The sequence below is a fragment of the Gouania willdenowi genome, chromosome 6, assembly GCF_900634775.1.
Source record: "Gouania willdenowi chromosome 6, fGouWil2.1, whole genome shotgun sequence".
Classification (NCBI taxonomy): Eukaryota; Metazoa; Chordata; class Actinopteri; order Blenniiformes; family Gobiesocidae; genus Gouania; species Gouania willdenowi.
Window position 1 is genome coordinate 29,893,193 of NC_041049.1, and position 21,879 is coordinate 29,915,071.

General features: G+C 40.3%; 1 protein-coding gene across 1 annotated transcript in view; it reads right to left on the reverse strand.

Moving 5' to 3' along the window:
* Nucleotides 1-539: 539 nt before the first annotated feature.
* The window catches only part of lrp5 (low density lipoprotein receptor-related protein 5), a 52,176-nt gene continuing 30,836 nt past the window's right edge, over nucleotides 540-21,879 (reverse strand). The window contains exons 12-29 of the mRNA XM_028451555.1: nucleotides 19,278-19,494; nucleotides 19,025-19,178; nucleotides 17,370-17,505; nucleotides 16,990-17,234; nucleotides 15,741-15,925; nucleotides 15,398-15,546; nucleotides 13,068-13,245; nucleotides 11,425-11,621; nucleotides 9,989-10,197; nucleotides 9,671-9,861; nucleotides 8,061-8,270; nucleotides 7,863-7,988; nucleotides 7,546-7,782; nucleotides 6,023-6,133; nucleotides 5,682-5,921; nucleotides 5,458-5,600; nucleotides 4,223-4,320; nucleotides 540-3,315 (exon numbers count right to left, since the gene is read on the reverse strand). Coding sequence (XP_028307356.1) covers nucleotides 2,988-3,315; nucleotides 4,223-4,320; nucleotides 5,458-5,600; nucleotides 5,682-5,921; nucleotides 6,023-6,133; nucleotides 7,546-7,782; nucleotides 7,863-7,988; nucleotides 8,061-8,270; nucleotides 9,671-9,861; nucleotides 9,989-10,197; nucleotides 11,425-11,621; nucleotides 13,068-13,245; nucleotides 15,398-15,546; nucleotides 15,741-15,925; nucleotides 16,990-17,234; nucleotides 17,370-17,505; nucleotides 19,025-19,178; nucleotides 19,278-19,494 — 3,354 coding nt within the window. The 3' untranslated portion in view covers nucleotides 540-2,987. The remainder of the gene's footprint in view (nucleotides 3,316-4,222; nucleotides 4,321-5,457; nucleotides 5,601-5,681; nucleotides 5,922-6,022; nucleotides 6,134-7,545; nucleotides 7,783-7,862; nucleotides 7,989-8,060; nucleotides 8,271-9,670; nucleotides 9,862-9,988; nucleotides 10,198-11,424; nucleotides 11,622-13,067; nucleotides 13,246-15,397; nucleotides 15,547-15,740; nucleotides 15,926-16,989; nucleotides 17,235-17,369; nucleotides 17,506-19,024; nucleotides 19,179-19,277; nucleotides 19,495-21,879) is intronic.

Here is a 21,879-nt window from a genome sequence, read left to right on the forward strand (position 1 = left end):
AAATCTTAAAGCATCAGCTCTGATCTGCTGAAAAATTACTGCAGTATTCATCATCAAAAGGAGACATTTTGGATACAGTCGTAATGTGCTGTTAAAGCAGAATGTCCAGAACTGTTTCCTCTGCCCTCTGAGCACTTATTGAGCTTTGTTATTAGGTCAGCTTCGACTGAGAAAATGAAATGTAGTATAACAGGAATCTTAATGCAATAGAAATCACTAATGCACTAATCACAATAAGTAAGTTTAGAAATAATTGTTTTTCACATGAAAATGATTGGAAATGTAAAACAAAACTCTTTCTTTATGCTTTAAAGCAGAAATTGGCAGCTTTAATTACAGTGGGGGCCACAAAAATGTGATTGTATCTGATCTGAGGGTCACATGATCAACATTTATGTCAACGCTTAGAATAATGATCAATCAGAGCCTTAACATGGGAGATGTCTGTCTTTGAAGTCATTTTGTTGTAAACTGTTTTTCTGCGTGTGTTTTTTAAGCCATCTAATTTTGGGGCAATTTTAATTGTGTTTTAATGGTCATTTTAGATGTTGTCTTTATATATATATATATATATTTCTGTAAATTGTATACATTTTTTTTTGAGTATTTTTTTAAAAATGTTTCCACTTTGGGAGCTGCACATAATTAAGCCGTTGGTGACGTGGCCCCCAGTTGCCCATATCTACTTTAATGTCCTGACACTCAAAAAAAGCTAAAACCAATAATATAGACATGGAATACATTGTTATGATGGATGTCACTTCATAGACTCCTAAGGGGGCGCTCACTGACCATCAGCAGTCCTCGGACCACAGTTTGAGAAAGACTGTTACATGGAAATCCTTCACTGAAACAAAAGCGAACACCACAAAGAAAAGACTGAACACGTGTGACATCATCAGGACGAAGAGCACGGATGCAGATACAATCCATTATTAAAGGATATCATTTAGTGGTTGATCACCTGTTATTTTATAACAGCGTAATAACAAAATCTATTGAAGTTGTTTTTAAGTTGAATGTGCATCTAAATGTTACAAAAAGGTTCATTTAAAAATAACCTGTACAGGTTATGGTGTATTTTTATTGTACATTCTGAGAGCAATCCTACATTTTTGGAAGTGGTTTTGGTGCAGTGCTTGTTTACATGTCAGGGATGTCAAACTCATTTCAGTTCAGGGGCCAAATACGGATTCATTTGATGTCAAGTGGGCCGCAGATTTTAGGCAACAAAATGAGCAATTTCAACATTAATGTGCCCAAGTTTGCACTCACATATAAATGATGTGTAAAGTATGTGAAAAACCAACAGTATCCAAGCAATAAGTGACTTTCCTTTAAATTTCCTTAATTTTGTGGAATAATTTGAGAAAAATTGCAGGATTTTGGAAAAATTGAGCATTTTCAACAATTTGAGATTAAAAATGACTGGCATCATGTGATAAAAGCATAAGAAAACTGAGAGCCCTGCAAATATTGTGGAGTGTCATTACATGTGTGTATTTGGTAGGACTGAGAAATTTCCAACTGTGAGTTAGTTGGTAATTTAAACAATGATTCACGTTCTCTGTCAATTTTACTTTTGCTCGCGGGCCACATTGGATACTCTGGGCATTTGGGCCGTGAGTTTGACACGTGGTGAACACTGTAAACAAGAGGCACAGGTTTGGCTTTGGTTTGTAGAAATCCTGCAGGAAAGTTACCTTGGACGAACTTTCCAAATGTCAAGCCAGAGCAGGATCACTGTTTGAAAGGTCAGCAACGCTTCAGACTAAGTGCTTTTTCGACTAGGGCCATTGGCAGTGATCACTCATGCCTGAAAAGCTCACATAAAGACATGATACAATAAGCTGGAGGAGGTTGAGCTGAAGCCCAGTGAGATCTACAGGTGACTGTGGAACCGTAGGCCTCAGCTGGAGCTCCTTCAAACCTTTTCCTTTTCTAATGCGTCTCCTTCAACACCCAAACATTCATAAGAATCAAAACATATAAAAATACAAACATCTAAATTCACAATGAGAATAATCTGTTAATAATTAATTAATGGTAAAATAGCTTCATCGTCTACAGTTGGTATGGCAATGGTAATTTTGGCCTTTCTGTGTAATAGTAAGTGGTATAATATCTAGAGCAGCAGCAAACATACTTTTGGTAAAGAGGACAAGGAGAATAAAGACAAAGGGATGGAAGAAGGTGAGAGTACAATAACATCCACATTGTCAAACCACACTATGGGCTTTATGTGAAACAGAAGGACTGCTATAAGGGCCGTGATCACACATTGGAATGGGTTTTAAAATGTGCATGTTAGGGACGTGGCTTACAGTCCAAGTGCACGAGTTCATATCGAGCCAACACTTTGATCTGCAACGTCACTTTGTTGTTCTCTGACAAAAGAAGAAAACAATCAGCATCCCTTATTGTACTGATTCACTCCATCCAGAATGGGAATAGGCACGGTGGGAAAGTCATCATGATTCTACATTATCTAGATAACATTCAGAAATGATCTTTAGTTCATCTCCCTGCCACCAGGAGCAGGGAGATGGTTTTCCTCCCTACTAGTTGACACCTTGCTATAACTTTGGGGTTTTTTTCCTCTGCAGTCTACTGTTAATGGCTCAGTCAGGACCGTATGTGCAGGAGGCTTCATGGTGCTTGGCAATAGAACAGTCTTTAAGTCTTATAATCAAAAGTGATCATCAATCACACGCCTTTTTCCCTCTCAGTGGAATCCATCATAAAGAAGAGGCTTTGGTTCAACTCCCGGCAGAGCCTCCCACTGTCAGTCACTGTGGGAGAGTGAACGTATGAGCAGGAGAAGAAGGACACATGGACACATGACCAGATGACTGATGTGGGGCGTGTAAACCCTGGTGGCTGCACACACACAGAACCAATGACAGATGGCACGTTTGTTCTTCTCCCAGTCAGGCAGGTGGACTTCATCCCTTTCTTCATCACATGGCTCCCAGGCTGTTGGTGGGTCAGGACGAATCAGTGCAAGGAGAGGGAGGAGGGGGGCACAGGTGGAAGTAGGAGCGCTCAGTGGAAGGCGAAGGGGGGCAGCTCTCCTCGGCCGACATGTACTGGGAGCGAGGAGTGGGAGGGGGTGGGTAGGGATCAGAGTCTGAGTTCAGGTCCATGTAGTACTTGTTGTGTTTGCAGTGGCTGTTGCTGGGGCCAGAAGCTTTCCAGCGGCCTAGTGATGAAGGCTGTCCTGTTGGAGGGTGGTGAGGAGTGTAGTCACTGTCACAGATGTCTGTGCTGCACGGGGTGGTGGGTGGGGCGCCACTACGGATCGGCTGGTAAGGTCTGAGTGGGAGGAGACAGAGAGTTAGCTTCAATATGGAGTGAATGAATACTTTGAGTCAGGAGTAGGGGTGGGTGATCTGGAAAAAAAATTCATATCACAATTTTTTCTTTGTAAAATCACAAACACATTTTTATCACATTTTTTTTCATTCAGATCATTTAGACTATTTAAAAGTTATTTACCAATAAAACAAAACCATCTCACCTACTAAATATCATTGCGCGCCTGTGTGTGTGTGTGTGTGTGTGTGTGTGTGTGTGTGTGTGTGTGTTCACGTGTCCTCTGTATGTGTGTTCCAATATTACTGCAGGTCCCACATAATACCTCGTATAAATTTGAAAAGCATGTCTTGGAATCAGTCTTTTGAATAAAATGTTATTTATTTTCTCTACAGTTTGTGTGTGTGAGTATTAGTGAAGGACCTTTACCAAGCATGAGTAATACTCTAACTACATTCATCATCACCTTCACCAATTCAACAAATAACTTTTAGCTTTAAAATAAGGCTGGAACAAAAACAACAACAAAAAAACAAACTTTAGCTTTACTTCACTAAATTTGGCCCTCAGAGTTACAAATGTCAAAATTTTCCGCGCTGATGGTGCTTGCTCATGCACCGATCCCTCTATGCTGTGAAAAATCCCTGGTGAGAATCCTTCTATAATGTTGTGAAACCACATTCAGGATGTTGACCCTTTAAGAAGTGTGTAAACAGCCCCGTGCCGCGGAGAGTTAGTTACAGAAGAGAAATACATGCAGTGTTTCCTCAAACGTCTCTCAGTGCTACAGGAATAAAATGTGCACTACAGACGGTTCAACGATCTCAGTGATTTGGCAGATTGTCATCATGTTTTAATCCTTCATGCTCTAATTTGGTCAGATCGCACACCCTTAGTCAGGAGGTACCTGTAGGATCTGGTGGTGGATGGACTGTTGGAGGAGTAGAAGATCTCTGTGTTGTACAGAGAGCGATCAGTGGCTGGTGAGGGAGGAGGGTTCAGGATCTGCAACCACAAACAGGGATGGGAATATTAGGGCATGTCACAATATGATTCCATTATAAGGACTGTGATTCCATTAGGAATCATCTTCACAGCATTTCTTTGTTTCCTTATCAAGAATACTGAGCAATTGCTGTTTTTAAAAACATAACATTTGCATTCAGAAACAGCAGACGCATTTAAAAGAAAGAAAGACAAAAAAAGAGCGGAAATAAGAAAAAGAAAAGGAAAAAAGGGACATGTGTAAACTGGTCAGTTAAAACTGCCTGGTAACGTGCCAAAGTAACAACATGATTCCTTGTAACAATACACAATAAAACACTAAACAAAACAGGCCTGTTCTAAAATGTATTCAGTTTATAATCAATTAAATCAGCCATAGTGCTTTTAAAATACAGTAAATACAATAAAAGGCTATCCTTGGACACGAACAAATTAGACGTTTACCTGAAAATACATTTCTGACTGGAGCATAAGTCAGTGGAAAAATAAACCCTTAAGAACAGATTTCAATGGGCAGCTGCTAAATGAACTTAAAGAAGTCAAAGCAAATGTGCTGCTAAGGAAGTAAGTGTAATGGAGTGGTAAACATGTGACTATTCTGCTTCAAAACTCATAAAAACAACATAATGTGTACAATCGTATTTTAGAACAGTAATATTAAAGTTTTTGAGTGCAAAAGATTTTTCTTCTATTTTTCATGCTCGAGATTAAAATCAAAAAGACGAGATTAAAGTTGAAAATGAACTCAAACTACAATATTGTGAGAAAAGTCAGACGTTTGCTAATAAAGTCAAATCTACGGAAGCTGGCGAGAGCCAATTCCTTAATTCCCTAATACTTATAACACAGTGACAAGTACGCTACCTCAGGTATTTCTATACTGCATTTTATTCTAACCAGATTTATATCTGATAAAGTTCAAGTATAGGATACAGTTATTTGATTTTTAATGCGTGTGATGTGTAAATATGGAATTTTAATCAGTTTTTACCAACTTTTTTTTTTTTTTTACCAATTACTAGACATTTTAGGTGATGCCATTTTAATTCCAGGCGACCCCACAAGGTTAAAAAACCCTGCACTACAAGCATGTCTGTGTGTGTGTGCGTGTGCGTGTGTGTGTGTGTGTGTGTGTACCTGGGGGTAGAAGGCTCCTTTGGTTGATGATGAGCTGCTGGACGACGCTCCAGTCACATGATTCCTGTCGTAGAGAGGAGCTCCACTACTGTTGCTTCCCATCAGGCTGACTGAACTCATCATTGACTTTCCACAAGAAATGCCTGCAGTCACATTTCACTGACATCAGCACTCAGGAGATGCGTTACCAGTTTAGCACTGCTGATGTGTGTGTCTCATCCTACCCTGGAAGGTGCCGTGCTGCGATGTGCTGGGAGCGATGAAGTTGAGAGGTACATGTGGGGTCCCACTGATGTACTCGTGAGGAAACGTGCCGCTCGGGCCCTTGTAGCGTCGACACACCACACGCTGGCAGACAAAATAAGCTCCCCCGACCAAGAAGACAAGTAGGATGATGGCAATAACAGGGCCAATAGTGTTGGGTCCAGGGTTGGGATTGCCGTTGGAGGGGGGGGACACATACTCTATAGGGGGAAAGAGAGGGATGCACCATCAGAAAAAAATGCAAGTAAAGTGAGAAAGAAAGACGTATGCCCATCTAAGCTTCATCTTTCTGTGTTTTTACCACAAGCAAGCTCATCTGATCCATCCAGGCAGTCAGAGTAATTGTCACATTGTTGTTTCTTTGTGATACACTGGTTGTCACCACAGCGGAACTGGTTTGGTGGGCAGATGGCTGTGGGAGAGACAAAATAAATCCCACACAATCACATCGACATTAAAGATCCCCGTCACTCTGAAACTGTTAGCTGGCTAATTTTAGATTTCTTCACAAAGGAAAAGTACTCATGAGAAAGATGGGAGATTGGTTTACAGGTGCTTGCTTAGTCTTAGTTGAATAAACAGAGGCTCAATGTTTAAAACACAATGTTTGATGACCCGTGTTACACTATGGAGCAGATTTACTAAGATCTCTTGGCACACTCAGCTCATCGATACGCACATCAGCAGCCTCTCAGCTCTGTTTGTGATCACACAGACGTTGGTTTAAACCACTGAATCTAATCTGTGCAGCAGAACCAGAGACTCACCAACTGCTGTCTAAAGGTAGGAAGTACTGCCACACAGGCCATTTACCTCACACACAATGTACACTGCTTTTTCATTTGGTGGCTGTTAATATATACCAGTGGTTCTCAAACATGTTTGGCCCTAGTACCCCTTTTCTCTTATTTCTGAATCCTAGTACCCCCTTTGTTCAACATTTAGCTCAGAATACTATGGAGCTACAACTACAGAGCACAATGATGGAATTAATGAGTGATGACATAAAGAATCTCATTTTGTCAATAAGTGGAATGAAACAGTGTTTAGTGCCTCCTCAATGGATTTATTTCTATAGTTTTTATCATTTCTGGTCATTTCCTGCCTGCTGTGGGACCAAGACTGACTTTTTTTATTTTCAAATCATGTTCTATTCAAGATAATTTACACTATCATTATTATGATTAGCATTTTTAACCAAAAATAAACTGTAATATATTATTATCATTATAATAAATTATAAAATCCCCAATTTTTTTTAATGCTTTCATTTCTTAATTTTCCACTCGCTCTCTCAAGTACCCCCTGTGGTGCCATTCATTTGGGAAAGACTTGGACTATAGTTTCGTTTCAACTCAATCAATTCATTTTGGTCCTAAAAATGTTAACTCGAGCATTAAACATCCATTCTTTGTGTTTTCCCTGTGTGTTCTACTTGCAATATCACTCACTGTGTAATGCTGAGAGAATTACTACGTGCATTTGGGAACTATTACATTTATACGCAAAAACAGGCACCGCAAACACTTCCAGGTTTGATAAATGTATGTGTAAGTGCTGCATTAATGCATTTGCATTTCCCCCTTCCAAGTTTTCCCCCCCCTCAGCTGATCCGCCCACATTATATTATTAATCAGAGGCTAACGCGTGTATCGTGTGAGCTATGTTGGACAGACGCAATCCTGATTGCATAGGGTCTTCACTGTTTATCTGTGCACACTTTTTTACAGCCACAAACTTTCAGTACATCCTATATGTGCATTGAGTATTGATCAGTAGATGATCACTGCAGCTGGTAGCAGAAGGCCTGAGTTGTAAACCTACTTTCACAGTCTCGCTCATCAGAGTGATCGGCACAGTCAGGTTCACCATTGCAGCGTCTCTGAGCATCAATGCAGCCTCCTTTGTCACACTGGAACTGGAAGGCTGAACAGACGGGGCAGTTGTCTTCGTCACTGTTGTCCTCACACTCAGAGATGCCGTCACAGCGCCAAGCCATCGGTATACAGTCGATCTCCCCAGTGGAGCATGTGAACTGCTCTGTGGAGCAGGTTGGAGGCTCTGGAAGCAGAGAGAAAGTTTGTCAAGAAGAAGAGTCAGTTTGAGTGTGTGACAAAGATAATCTTTCAGCGCTTGTTTACCTCCACAGTGCAGCAGGTCCTGCAGTAGCACCAGGTGCATTGGACAGGAACAACGAGGTGTCCCATCACCCTTAGCAATGCAGATATGGGAACAGCCGCCGTTGTCACGGGAACATGGATGAGAGACTACAGACGAAGAAGAAAAAAATCAGTCATCACCAGAGTTGAGATGTTTACTCAAAGGGATGAGTTCTGTACCAAACTCCTGTGGGTCCATCTCTTCTACAGCGTGGATGGAGGTCAGGGACGCAATCTGGCCTTGAATGCGTGTGCGCCCATCTCCAGTGTGTTTGTCCACCCTTTCTATCATCTGCTGCTGCCGGTCAATCCAGTAAAGATGATCTCCCAGTATGGTTAATCCCATTGGCTGAAGAATGTTGGAGTCTTGCAGAACTATGCGATTTGCTCCTAGAAGGTATGGGGTTGAAAGACGTTTATCAGACCAGAACTAGGAAACTCATTCCTGCTTCCTATTCAGAACAATTTTGTATAAAATGGTTTTGTTTTGTTTTTAAAACTATTTAAAAACCCAAATCATCACGTTCTGAAAAATCATTTGACATCATTGATACACTATACCTTATATCATTACAGTAGATGGATGAAGATCAACAACTTTTTGCATAACTTTAGTTCACAATAACATTTTCAAACATTGAGCACCTATTCTATAGGATTGTGGATGTATGTAAAAACAAGAGGAGTTTATTTTTAATTCTATCTCAGGGCTTACACAGAAAAAACACATTTATTCATGGCTACGGCCAGTTTACAGGCTCCACTTAAACTAATACACATTTTGTATTTCATTTCCTAAATCAGAGATGAAGCTTCCATCACAGCGGGGGCAACAAAAATGTGATTGTATCTGATCTGATCTGAATGTCACGTTATCAACATTCATGTAAGCATTAGAATAATGACCAATCTGAGCATTAATAAGGGAAGAACAAAGAGTCCCAGTGTTGTTGTCATTTTATATACTTCTGTTGCCATTTTATTTGTTTTTGTCATCCTTTTGTTTGTTTTTCTGTCGTTTCGTGTGTTTATCTAGTCATGTTGTACATTTTTGTTGTTTGGAGTTTTTGGGAGTTACTTCTGTTGTCCTTTTGTGTAATTTTCTGTTATTTTGTGCGTTTATAGAGTCCTTTTTGTGTATTTTTATGTGTTTATGGACTCATTTTTGTGTTTACTGTTGGCCATTTGTGTATTTTTTTTTGTCATTTTGTGTGTTGTAGTTTGTATATTATTGAGGAAGTTTTGTTTAGTTTTTTCTGTTTGAAATTTTTGGAGTCATTGGAGTCCTGTTGTGCATTGTCATGTTATGTGTTTTTGTGCATTTGTTGTGCTTTTGGACATTTTTTCTGTCAGTTTGTGTGTTCACTTTGAGTGCTGCACAAAATTAAGCCCAGGGCAGAGAAAAGAAGATAGAAGCTGCACTGGAGGACATAGTATTAAACTAGCTAACAAATCAGCACCAACACATTAATGCAGTTTACAATGGCTTTCTGAAAAGGGACTTTCTGTGGGCGACCGTGGCTCAGGTGGTAGTGGGTCGTCTTCTGATCGAGAGGTTGGGGGTTTGATCCCAGTACTTGACTATGTGTCGAAGTGTCCTTGGGCAAGACACTGAACCCTAAGTTGCTTCCAGTGGTCGACTAGTGCCTTGCATGGCAGTCCTGTCCCACTGGTGTGTGAATGTGAGAGTGATTGGGTGAATGAGCTGATATGTAAAGCGCTTTGGGACTGCTTCAGTGTGGGGATAAAGTTTTCTTGTTTCAGTTATTTTTTTTTTTGAGGAGGCTTACCTGTTAGGTCACTGCTTTCAATACGTTTGAGGTCAGCATCAACCCAGAACAGTTTTCCTAACTTATTGTCCAGAGTCAGTGCTACTGGTCTGATGAGACCAGTGGTGAACAGAGACTCTCTCTCTGTTCCATCCAAACTGGCTCCTTCAATCTTAGCCGACCGCTCCTGTACTGTGGTGAAGTACATGTACCTACAGATACAAGGGAGTACACGTACGCTGAATCCACATCATTTACTAACAGTCACTTATCTTATAATGGAAAAGATTAAATGTTTCTTCGCAGCAGTGATAGAAATGAGTGCAATAATGAATTCACCCTCTCTCAGCATTGACCACGATAGCTCTGGGCTTGTCTGTGTCATCCTTGATGATCACACCAACAGTGTGACCGTCCATCCTCTGGAGGTTGATGGTGTTGGTGGTTTCACAGGTCCAGTATATGTGACGGCTGTAGGGGTCCAGGCTCAGGTCGTGCAGCTGGTTGTCCGTTGGTTGCTGGGCAGGGTTGCTCACTATCATTGAAGACTAGCAGACCAAAACACATTTATAATTTAAGCTCATTAACCACATCACTTACATTAAAAAAAAAAAATGTACCTGTATTTCATCTAAAAGTTGTTCTCAGAAATCCTCTGATAGGGATTTTCTCACTATAATCCCACACTGCATTGGAGGTTTTGCAGTCCCATAGAAGAATGCAAAGATGATGCTGAAGCAGTTTCTTTAAGTAGTGTTTTTACCTCATTCTTAACAAGATTTCTTGTGTTTCTTCGCCAGACAAGACAGTGATTCACTTGCTGTCAATTTTTACGTCCACCAAGGAGGTAATTTCCTTGTTTGCAGGATTATGGATGAAGTACTAAACAAATTTTGACATTTTAACCAATGATAGAATTCATGCCATGGAAGATTCCATTAAGTTTTGGAGGGAATCCGGATCAATATACTGATTTTAAATCAAATTCAATCATCAAAAAATCTCTATCTCTGGTCATTGGCAAATATCTCAGTTTGTTATTGATCAATCTTTATGAAATTTGACTTAGTTATGTCGGGTCGGTTCCTGAATTACTAAATTAATTTTCATCCAGATTGGATTTGGTTTGCACATTTCATCATGATTTTTCTTAAAAGAATATAGGGGAGTCCATACATTTGAACATACTGTATTCTTATTAATGGGGATAGACATTTCTTCCAAGCCTTTAAAGTGTAAACGACCATGGTACCATGATCAGGATCACTGATTCTGGTAACTGACAATATCTCGCAAAGAGGATATTTGTGCTCTCTGAGTGCTCTTGTTTTTGTTATGGTTTGTTTTGTTGTTGACTGAGATATGACGTTACTCCAATTTCATCCGTATTCTGGTGATTTTGTAGAAGCCACAATATCAACATCCCCCATTGTTTAGTCAACTACCTTCAATCCGTGAAAACCCCAAAAATGCCCCTTTGGCTGTGTTTTGAGGTCACACTGGCATCAGGGGTGAATGGGAACAACTTTTGGATGAAATACAGGTATAGTTATTATTACAACATGTGCTTGATATGTTAAGCAGCTTTAAACAAATATTTCCTGTCACTGTCTGTGCCTCCCTGTTGATGGATGGTTGAACTAAATACAAAGGCTGATTTATAATTATTTGATGACAGCTTCAGTATTGTCCATCTACAACCTTTTTTCGTCGTGGATGTTATCCACAAGAAGTTCAAAATGTATGAGTGGGTTTTTGTTAAAGGGAGGTTTTACCATGGTTCCATCATCTCTGGCTCTTCGTATGTTCTGCCGTCCATCCAGCCAGTAGACTAACCGGTCCAGTGGATCGTAGCTAACCGCTCTGACATTCTTCTGGACGTGGATTGGCAGTATGATGTCAGGACTCTGCTCACCTTGTACCATTCTGCTGATACTGGCTTTCTGACTGAAGAGTAGAAAACTGGAAGGAGCTGCAAAAGAGCAGAGCAGTTAGGACACAGTGATCGTAAACAAAAAACAACAACAAGTCTCTTCAAGGCTGCAGGAGATGGAAGATGGAAACGAAGCATTAAAACCTACAGTGTTCACATGTATTCTTCCTATTCTAACAAAGCCACTGAAGGACGTGGAGGATCTTATAAGAAATATAGGAACTAATGATTGAGCAACCAACTAAACATGGTAAATGACCAACAAACTAACCGTCAAACCAATCAACACAAACAACCGTTAAAACGCACGCTTCAGCAGTAACAAACATCTGAGAATATTAATATTAACATGCACTCAAAAGTTGGATTACAAGACCTTGCACTACACAAACCAGCCCAGAAATCTGAGCACAAAGTTGATCATATAATGATTTGCTGGATTCAGTCTCAGCTTATTCTTGGTTTGAATGTTTTATTTTGGCCAGTTTTGGTTTGGAAAATATGTTGAACAAGTGGTCAACTAAAGACGCATGATAATAATCGGACTAAGAGACGATTTTTGCATACTTTTAAATTTTAAGTATCAAACCGATGTGTCAATGTGGACCGATTATTTGGCTCCGGTGCAAGATTTCCATTGCTAAAGCAACAGATTTGATGCCAACTACAAGAATCACCACCAAAGAAGAAGAAAGAACGGCAGAAGAAGAAATAATGTCCCTGTGAATAACGATGATAAAATAACACAAATAATTCTGCATGTAAATGAATGTGTAAGGTCAAAAATACAGCAGTGGCATCTGCAAAGTTGTTATTTACACAACACTGTCTACTTTTAAGTTCAATGCAGTGAAAAATAATCCAATACAATGACACTTTAAGATAGGCTGTTGTAAAAATGAATGCCCATTATTTAACCTTTTGCACTTTATTGTTGGAAGTTTGGATATATTTTCCTGTGAAAGCAATCATTTTAAACAAACTAACAAGATAATTCAAAAGAAGAAATATAAAAGTCAACTTTTGCAGAATCTTGTTCAATGCTTATCATAAACTCATATTTTTATGAGACATGTAATACACATTTTCAGGAATCCTTTTTAAAAAAAATCAGTTATTGGTTCCAGATGGAGGAAATAATCGTATCAGCATCTGTAGTAAAAAAAAATCCATATCGGCGCAACCCCATTGTCAACGATTCTTTCAGAAGTTATCTTAATATTTTACAGATATTGAATGCATAAATGTTTTTACAAACACAATCCAAGGTATCCTCTTCTAAGGTTTGGCCAAGAACTGAGCCAACAGGTTCTCATTGAGCCTGTACCTGGACGTTCAGAAAAAGCTGATGACTGCATGTCTACCCCACTAAAACACATTCTAGCAAATCGTTTAACCCGAGAAAAAATATAAATCTGTGTTCAGGTAAATTTTGAAATGCTCTTGTGAGGGACTGAGATGGACTTCCTGCATCAGTGGACTTACAGCTGCAGTTGCGTCCATCAGCGTTCAGCGTGTAATGGGAGGTACAGCGGCACTGGGCTCCAGCAGGCGTGGCCAAGCACAGGTGGGCACAGTTGCCATTGTTTTGCGAGCACTCATTGGTTCCATCCTGACGTGAGGAGTGGAACACCAAGATGTCCAGCATCAGCTCCAGCTGTCCCTGAGGACAAGACAAGTTCAGCATTAGTGCACTGAATAATTGCTATATAACAACTACTTTAGGTAATAACAAATTACTACTACTAGTATTTTGCGGCATATACAGTAGGACGCTAATTTAATTCCTTTAAAGTTGAGGGTGCAGCCAATGCAACGGTGCGCTCTGTGTGTGCATTTTTCAGTCAGTCGTACACGTGTCCAGTGAAAGCGGGTCTCCCCTACAGCGGAATGACTGAACTGTAACAGCCAATGAACATCACGGTAAACTGAACGTTCAGAAAAGAGCTTCACATAATGTGGGGAAAGTGAAAGCACTCACAGGTTTAATGACTCAGGACGGAGGTGTCATGGCTTTGAACCCTGCAGCTTAAACAATGACGCGGCTAAATTGTGGATTTTTCCCAGTTTTATAAGCTTCATGCACCACAAAATTGAGCTCTGTCATATTAGACCAGGTGGAACAATGAAATTGTGGACATTAAATTGTTCTTGCTTGTCATAGCAACGACGCGGAGAAATGTTGTCAGACAGAGAGAGAGAGAGAGCGCAGCAACAGCAGCAACGTGGATGAAGTAAAAGTCAGCATATTTATAATAGAAAGATAAACAGCATTAAGTTGTTAAATCACCGCGTTAGGTTTGTTCAGGATTGATCGGTGCTCTGGACTCTGAGGCTGATGGAGACGCTTCCGTAAGGAGGACGGACAGACGGACAGACGGAGCGGAGATCAGTTGTTCTGATCTCTGCTCCGTCTACAGTAAAAATCAGCCAGTTTGTAATAGTAGCATAAAAGCATGAAGTTGCCAAATCGCCATGTTGGATTTGTTCGGAAGCGATCGCGTCCGTATCCTGACTCAGAGTCCGACTTACTGAGATCGCTCCGAGGTAGTTCACGGTAAGAAGAGCGGATGAAGTGGTATATCAGTCTGGTTCCAGTAAAAAGTGACCATAAAAAGCTGTAAATGGACTGATATGTAGACGTGGGGCAGTGAGGAGGAGACTTCATGTAGTAAAGGAAACATCAGTTGAAACACGGACATTTCCCTGCAACCTAACTTGAGTACAGCATCCCACCTACCTGCCCATTCTGAATGGCCGAGTTGTCTGAAGGGCACCCTCATCAGCCAAATAGGGTGTGGCCTATGTTAGGCTGCAGCATTTGAGTGGATTTTTCTTAGAAAATTGCTAAATTATTGTAATGCGGCCAATAAAACAGTGCAATTTATAGCCCGGAAATTACGGTAGTTAATAATAAATGGCATAAAGTTGTCAATTCACTGCGTTAGGTTAATCAGGTGCGATCACACTGGACTCTGAGCTTGACAGCTGACCTGAGGTGACACGCACGTGAAACCGTTGAAACTGATCAGAATACACGGAAATACACAGAAACCTCCGTTAACTTCAGTCTAGCAGCCCGCCTGTTCTGATTGGCCGAGTCGTTTGAAGGGCACCCTCATCAGCCAAATAGGGTGTGGCCTATGTTAGGCTGCAGCATTTGAGTGGATTTTTCTTAGAAAATTGCTAAATTATTGTAATGCGGCCAATAAAACAGTGCAATTTATAGCCCGGAAATTACGGTAGTTAATAATAAATGGCATAAAGTTGTCAATTCACTGCGTTAGGTTAATCAGGTGCGATCACACTGGACTCTGAGCTTGACAGCTGACCTGAGGTGACACGCACGTGTCCGGGCTCTGACTCAGAGTCCGATCAACGTGATCGCTGCTGAGGCGATGGTGCATGGTAGTGGAGGGAGTGGTATATCAGTCTGGTTCCAGTAAAAAGAGACCATAAAAAGCTGTAAAAGGACTGATATGCAGACACTGGGACTTTATGTGGAGATGGAAACTTGTCCGTTGAAACTGATCAGAATACACGGAAATACACAGAAACCTCCGTTAACTTCAGTCTAGCAGCCCGCCTGTTCTGATTGGCCGAGTCGTTTGAAGAACACCCTCATCAGCCAATAGGGTGCGGCCTATGTTACGGTGCGGCCTTTACGTGATTTTTTTCCTTGGAAGATTGCTAAATTATTGGAATGTGGCCAATACAGCGGTGCGTTCAATAGACCGGAAAATACGGTACCAATGACAAAAAAAGTAGAACAGAGTATGCAAACACTTTCCTCACAGGTTAAACTGAATCAATACCTGAAGAACCACAGTGCGATTAAGTCCGCTGCGTTTGTCTGCACGTTCAATGCTGCGCATATTAAAATCTGTCCAATAGATGAAGTCCCGGTACTGAGTCAGACCAAACGGATGAGGGAGGTCGTCCACGATGATCTCCCTTTGAAGGCCTACAAAGAATGTCAATATTTTACATCTTTTACTACAACACTGAAACAACAAAATACCCAGATGATCATAACTCTTTTTCTATGTTGCTTTTTATTATTACAAAAAATGATTAAGACTCTTGGGGATGGAACAGAGATTAATCATTTGTGTAAACATTTATGATTCAAATGTTCATGTGATTACGTGTTCAAACCTTGCATGTTGGTGCTTTCTATCATGCATGTGTCCAAGTCGGTCCAGTAGATTCGGTGGTCTACATAGTCAATGGTCAGCCCATTGGTACGTCCCACTTTATCCACCAGGGTTATGATAGTGGTGCCATCCATATACGCTCTGGCTATTCGAGGTCGACCACCCCATTCTGTCCAGTACATATAACTGTAGAGAAAGTACAGGTTTCATTAACTTCTCCCTTTATATACAGCAACACTTAAAAAATGTTGTTTGATTGTTAGGCCCACACTGATGGGTTGTTTCAACTTTGCACTTCGTAATTTATGTAAAGATGTCTTCATGTTTTGCGACTCACAGGTGATTCCGAATGGCCTATTGCAGACATAAGCAACTGGTGGACATTCGTCTAAATTTGTGCGACCCCCAAAGTAAACACAAAAATGACTCCCAAAAACATACACAATTACAGGAAAATACACAGAAAAACAGAAAAGACTACAAAAATACTAAAAATTTAGAGAAACACTTTGAAAAAGACTGAAAAATACACATAATGACTCCAAAAACAAACAAAACAACAACCAAAATATACAAAAAGACAACAAGAACACAAAGATCCTTTGTTCTTTTCATGTATTAATGCTCAGGTTGGACTTTATTCTCAATGCTGGGTTTAGACCGGCATCAGATCACTTTTTTGTGGCTCTTACTGTGTAAAAAGTTGTCCATCTTCAGCCTAGTGTTTAGTTTTCAACATCAACTATCCATGGGCAAGCATGGTTCTTTAACGTATTTTAGGACACACTTACACTAGGCAATCCATTACATGGCCAAGTTTGGCACCTAAAGTCTGGATTGTTTGGCTAGTGTGAGTGGAACTGTGTTGTGCTTGACCATGGTAGGCTTTTCTAGCATAACACGCTTGGTCATGCATGCACCTTAATATATGCAACATGCGAAATGTGGTGACTACGTATGCACCACGCAAGCATCTCTCCACATAGATCTTTACATTTGCAAGTGCTTGTTATTCTTAAAATAGATTTTAAAAAAACAGTTCAAAGTGTCAGCCTTGCTTTCAGGCTCATCTGCAACCACAAACAAAAGTCTAATGATGACGATGCACCATGTGTATATCGTATATCAATGTGATGACATGTGTGTCAGAGGGATTCATGGGCTGAGGGTAGTGTGAGTACAGTGCAGAGGAAAGGGGAGAGGGAGTGTTGGATGTCATAGTGCAAGAGCGCCCTCAGTAGTTCACCTACCCATTGGCTGGATCCAGTGCTAGTGAGCGTGGCTTGTCCAGTGAACGTGGGTTGTCCAGATCCTTACAAACTAAAACGTGTCTGAACTGGCCATCCAATCGTGCCACCTCAATACGATTAGTTCCTGTATCAGCCCAGTAGATGTTTCGACCCATCCAATCCACTGCCATGCCTTCTGGGTAGTCCAACCCGAACTCAATGACATGTTCAACAGAGCTCCCATTCATGTATGCTCTGCAGATTGTCTAACAGAAAGCAAGAATACAACTCTTTAGTCAATAAAAGGTCCCAACATTTATTATGAAATAACATTTAGGCAGAAAAAAACCTCTGAAGAATTATTATTTGTTGAATATTAATATTACTTTAAATTGGCCTACCTTGGCCTGAATGTCTGTCCAATATATTCTTCTTTCTGAAACATCAAAATCCAGTGCAGAGGCCTCTTTCACCCCAGTCAGAGGAATAGCTACATCGTTGCTGTTTGTGCCCAGAGATATGCTCCTGATATTATCCCTGAGAAAACAGCACAATGAAAACATATCTCAAAGCACATAAACATGTACAATTCCAATGTTTTGTTTTGTTTTTACAATAATTATGTCTGGATACACTCAATCAACTATTTAATTTGAATCCCGATAAAAAAATAAAACAAAAAAAAACGTATATCAAAGATTAGGATGTAATGATTTGAGTGGGTGCGTGCGTGTTGCTCTGTGCGGACGAGGACTGGGATAAACGATTATGTTTTAAACGATTAATCTAGCGATTATTTTTTCGATATGCATCGATTAATCTAATAATTATTTTTTCCAGTTCGATTCGATTATCAATTATCTCCCCATTAATTAACTAAAAGTAAATTATACATGTTGATTTACATATCTAAAATGAAAAAAAAAAAAAAACATGAATCCCTAACATTGTAATATATGTTTATTGCTCTTCAACCAAAAATTCCAAAATAAAGTTCAAGTAAGAATATCGTACAAAATAATGCATTCAGAGTCAGAAGTAGCATTAAAATAACATGTGCGTGTGTGTGTGTGTGTGTGTGCGTGCGCGCGTGCGTGTGTGTTGTCCTTTAAGGAAGTTTAAGGGTAAAATAAAAGGTCAGACTGCAAAAGGAAAAACTCCAATAAATGCCTGTGTGTACAGCAAACATACATTGTGTTTAATTTACAAATCAGGACGGACTACTAGGGTATCACAGTGGTATGTAAATGTCTTCTCTCATCGCGCGTGCAGCGGCTGCTGTTGCTGCCGCTGATGTCACGGCGAGTGTTTCCTCCTTGTCCCGTCGACGCGCTGCCGTCCGGTCACACCCGGCATAAAAAAGAGGGTGTTACGGGGAACAGCTACCTTCGACAAACGAGTGCGTGCTTTCACTGCCTTGCACTTTTGAAACTCGGAGGAGCCACTCACGTTAGTTATTCTCCGGATGCGCCATCATTGTTTTGGTCGGACGACACATCGACGCACATTTTGTGTTGACGTATTGGGAGCGTTCTCCCGGCCTTTGTGCCAACGGTTCGGGCTTAATTTCAATAGTCGGACCGGGTTCAGGCTTTCCGCAGTAATTAGTGATGTTTTCCTATTACCGCGAGAAAGACGCACTAATGGGTGCCGGCTTGCCTCGACATGCACACGGACAGATGTAAATAATGTCAGATTAAAACAGGTTCGGGCTTAAAGAGAGATCGGCTTCATTCGGGTCGGACGGGTTCGGGCCGCGTTCTGTCGAGCTCGGGCCGGGTCTTCTTTTTCTACTCCGATTAAAGCTTTTCTCCCACCGCTGCTCTTAGTTCACCCCGCAAACTCAGGGCTGAACCGTAATGTCTAAAAAAGCAGCACTAAAACAGTCACAGCACCCCCTATTGTTTAAGTATCGATATTTATTTGATGTCCTTACATCCCTAATATTTATTGTCAAAGTAATATAACTGAACATATGCATACTACTGTATAATTAGAGAAGCAAAATTACCAATAACAGAAGTGAGTTGTCTTTGTATTTGAAAAGGAGACCTACCTATTGGTGAAAAGTAGGAAAGCCTCTGGCACCACACAGGTCTGAAGATCTGAGAGTAGCTCCATTCCCATAGGACAGGCACACCTAACAGCCTGCAGACGCCAGAAGCAAAGATGGCTACATCCTCCATTCGCCACTGCACAGCCATTTGTACCTGGCCACACAATCACGGAGAAAAGGCCAACATGTATTCCATGTCTTCTGTATATGTCAAAGCTATGTAGGAATGACAAAAACATGCGAGTCTCCTTACCAGATGTTTCGGTGACCATAGTAGCCTTGAGCCCCATTAAATCTGGCAACTGATCAATGATAAGTTCCCGAACAGCTGTGATTTTGTGGACTCTCTCAATGCTACGTCTCTGCCAATCAGTCCAGTAGATGTAATCCCCCAGCAGAGTAAAACCAAAGATGTGAGGTAGCTTATCCTCCAGCAGAGTCTGTCTGTTGCTGCCATCCACATTCATCATCTGTATGAGAAAGAGAGAAAGAAATTGTGTCATTCTTGTATTGGCTTGTTGAAATAAAAATAAATGTAAAGAAAACAAGTAAAGAAAACAATGTGAAGAAATGTTCTAAAAAAAGTTTCTTAATGTATAATGTTGATAAAGGATGAGCAAAACATGCATTCAACCACCAGTCAGTGGTCATAAAGTTATATCTGAGCTTTGTGATATGGAGTGGTGTCGTGCAATAAGGTGGTCAGAAGATAACAAATAAATGAAAAGATGGTACACTCTTTTTAATTGCTATTACTAATTTAGATTGAATGAAACAACTAAATTTTAAAGTCTTGTAATATATTACTGACCTTGTGTTTTGTACTATTACTGAGAAAATCAGCCAAGTGTTCATCTATCTGTTCTGTTTACTGAATCCTGATTTACATAATCATTCAAACGGCGGGGGCGAGGAGGTGAGCAAACAGAATAAACAAAACCAGCCTCTTTGATGGGCCTCTGATCCGAGGGAGGCTCCTGAACCCACCACAAAACCCTATTCATTTATCACCGTGACACAATTAGACATGGCCATCCCACTGAAAAGATGGCAAAGAGACTCCCTTTCACTTGACTCTCCTCTTCTTTTACTCTCTCTTTCTCTTTGCTGGCTTTTTCAACAAGAGTTATGCACTGGGAGTGTGGTTTTTCGCCTCTTAGTACTTTTTCATTTCTGGGGTGAGAAAGTCTCATTTCTTGATGGACGCGATGGAAAACAGACAAAGAAATGAATAAAGCAAACAGAATAAAGTAACAAAGGTCTAATTAGACATGGAAAGAGAAGTTACTGTCAAAGAGCACAAACGCTCTCAACCAGGAGGCAGGGTGGCAGAGGATCAGGTGGTAGAACGGGTTGGCTTCTGATCAGCAGGTCTGTGGTTCAATGCCAGGCTATTGAACCTATGGCCATATGCTTATGTAGCCTTGAGCATGACTATGAACCCCAAGTTGCTCCCAATGGTGGGCTAGTGCCTTGCAAAGAGGAACATTAAATAGTAAATACATGTACTGGTCACTCTGAGTTCAAAAAACAAAATATCTTCAGCCCAGCGTAACATGTATTGTTTGATTGATTTTTTTTCATCTCTGATGTGATTGACAGTGAACGAGTAGCTGTGAACTACAGACTAAAACAAATATCTTGAGATTTATGGAAGAGGGACTTCTATGTTGTAGGAGATGCAGCGTGAAATGAACCCTCTTGACTAATGGAGACTATTTAAAATAAAACTATACTGATGTGGATACATTTAGGGCAAAAGATGCCATCAAGAAGAGAAAATTACTCAATTTAGCTGACGTCAAGTTTTAGATGGATTCCCCAGCAGAGAAACCTAACAGAGAAACTAGCTGAGGATTTAAGAAAAGATTAAAAAAAAGAAAGAGATGTAGGATGTTTTAGGCAAACTGTCCAAAACCAATGTGAGGCATTGCTAGAATTGCTGCTAAAAAAAAAAACACTGACAACATTTTAGCACCAATGCTAAAACCACAAGAGCCCTTCCATGAAGAGGTACTCAAGAAGTGAAACGCTACAAATCTGCAGAGTCCCTAAGCAGTCTGAACCGGAACAACAATCCAACGTACCCACATTTTGCTAATTCTCCTAAAACTGTGTGGCGGAGCAGTGAAATCTCACCGTTGGGACTTACTTTTTACGGTTTTTATATACACAGTTCACCTTTCCTAGTTTTTTTTTCTTCTTTTTTTGCATATTGTTTTGTGTTTGGCACAAATGTATACATATCAGTCTACTACTATTACATTTTACTGTGCCTAAAACGACATGCACAGGAGATTGGTAAAACAAGACTCTTTGATTTTAAGATCAAATTAAGAGGTTCAAAGACCTGTTGATTAGCATTTTGAGACATGAGTCCGATTGAAGATCTCAAATTTAAGATCATGGGTTTAAGGTATATTTTCTCCTCAAATCAGTCCAGCCACTCTGATCTCCAACACATTTAATTATGAACACATTTCAGAACATTATAATGCTGATAGGGCAGGTTTATCAAAAATATAGAGGGAACTGAAATATCAATGAGCAATGTGCACACCCCTCCAGGAAGAGACTGGTTGATCAAAAAAATGAACCTTTAATTGTTGATTCATAAGGATTGGTAGGATTGGACACTTTGAAGGCACAAAATAAGGGGGAAATTCATTTCTACTACAACTTTAAGATGCGATAAGATACGATAAGATAAGATAAGATAATCCTTTATTCATCTTGCAATGGAGAAATTTACAGTGTTACAGCAGCAAAGCAGGATAACAGAAGAAACTTTAGTGAAAAGACCGAACAAACAGAAGGCCATAGACTTTCAACTACAGCTGAAATAAAGAATACTA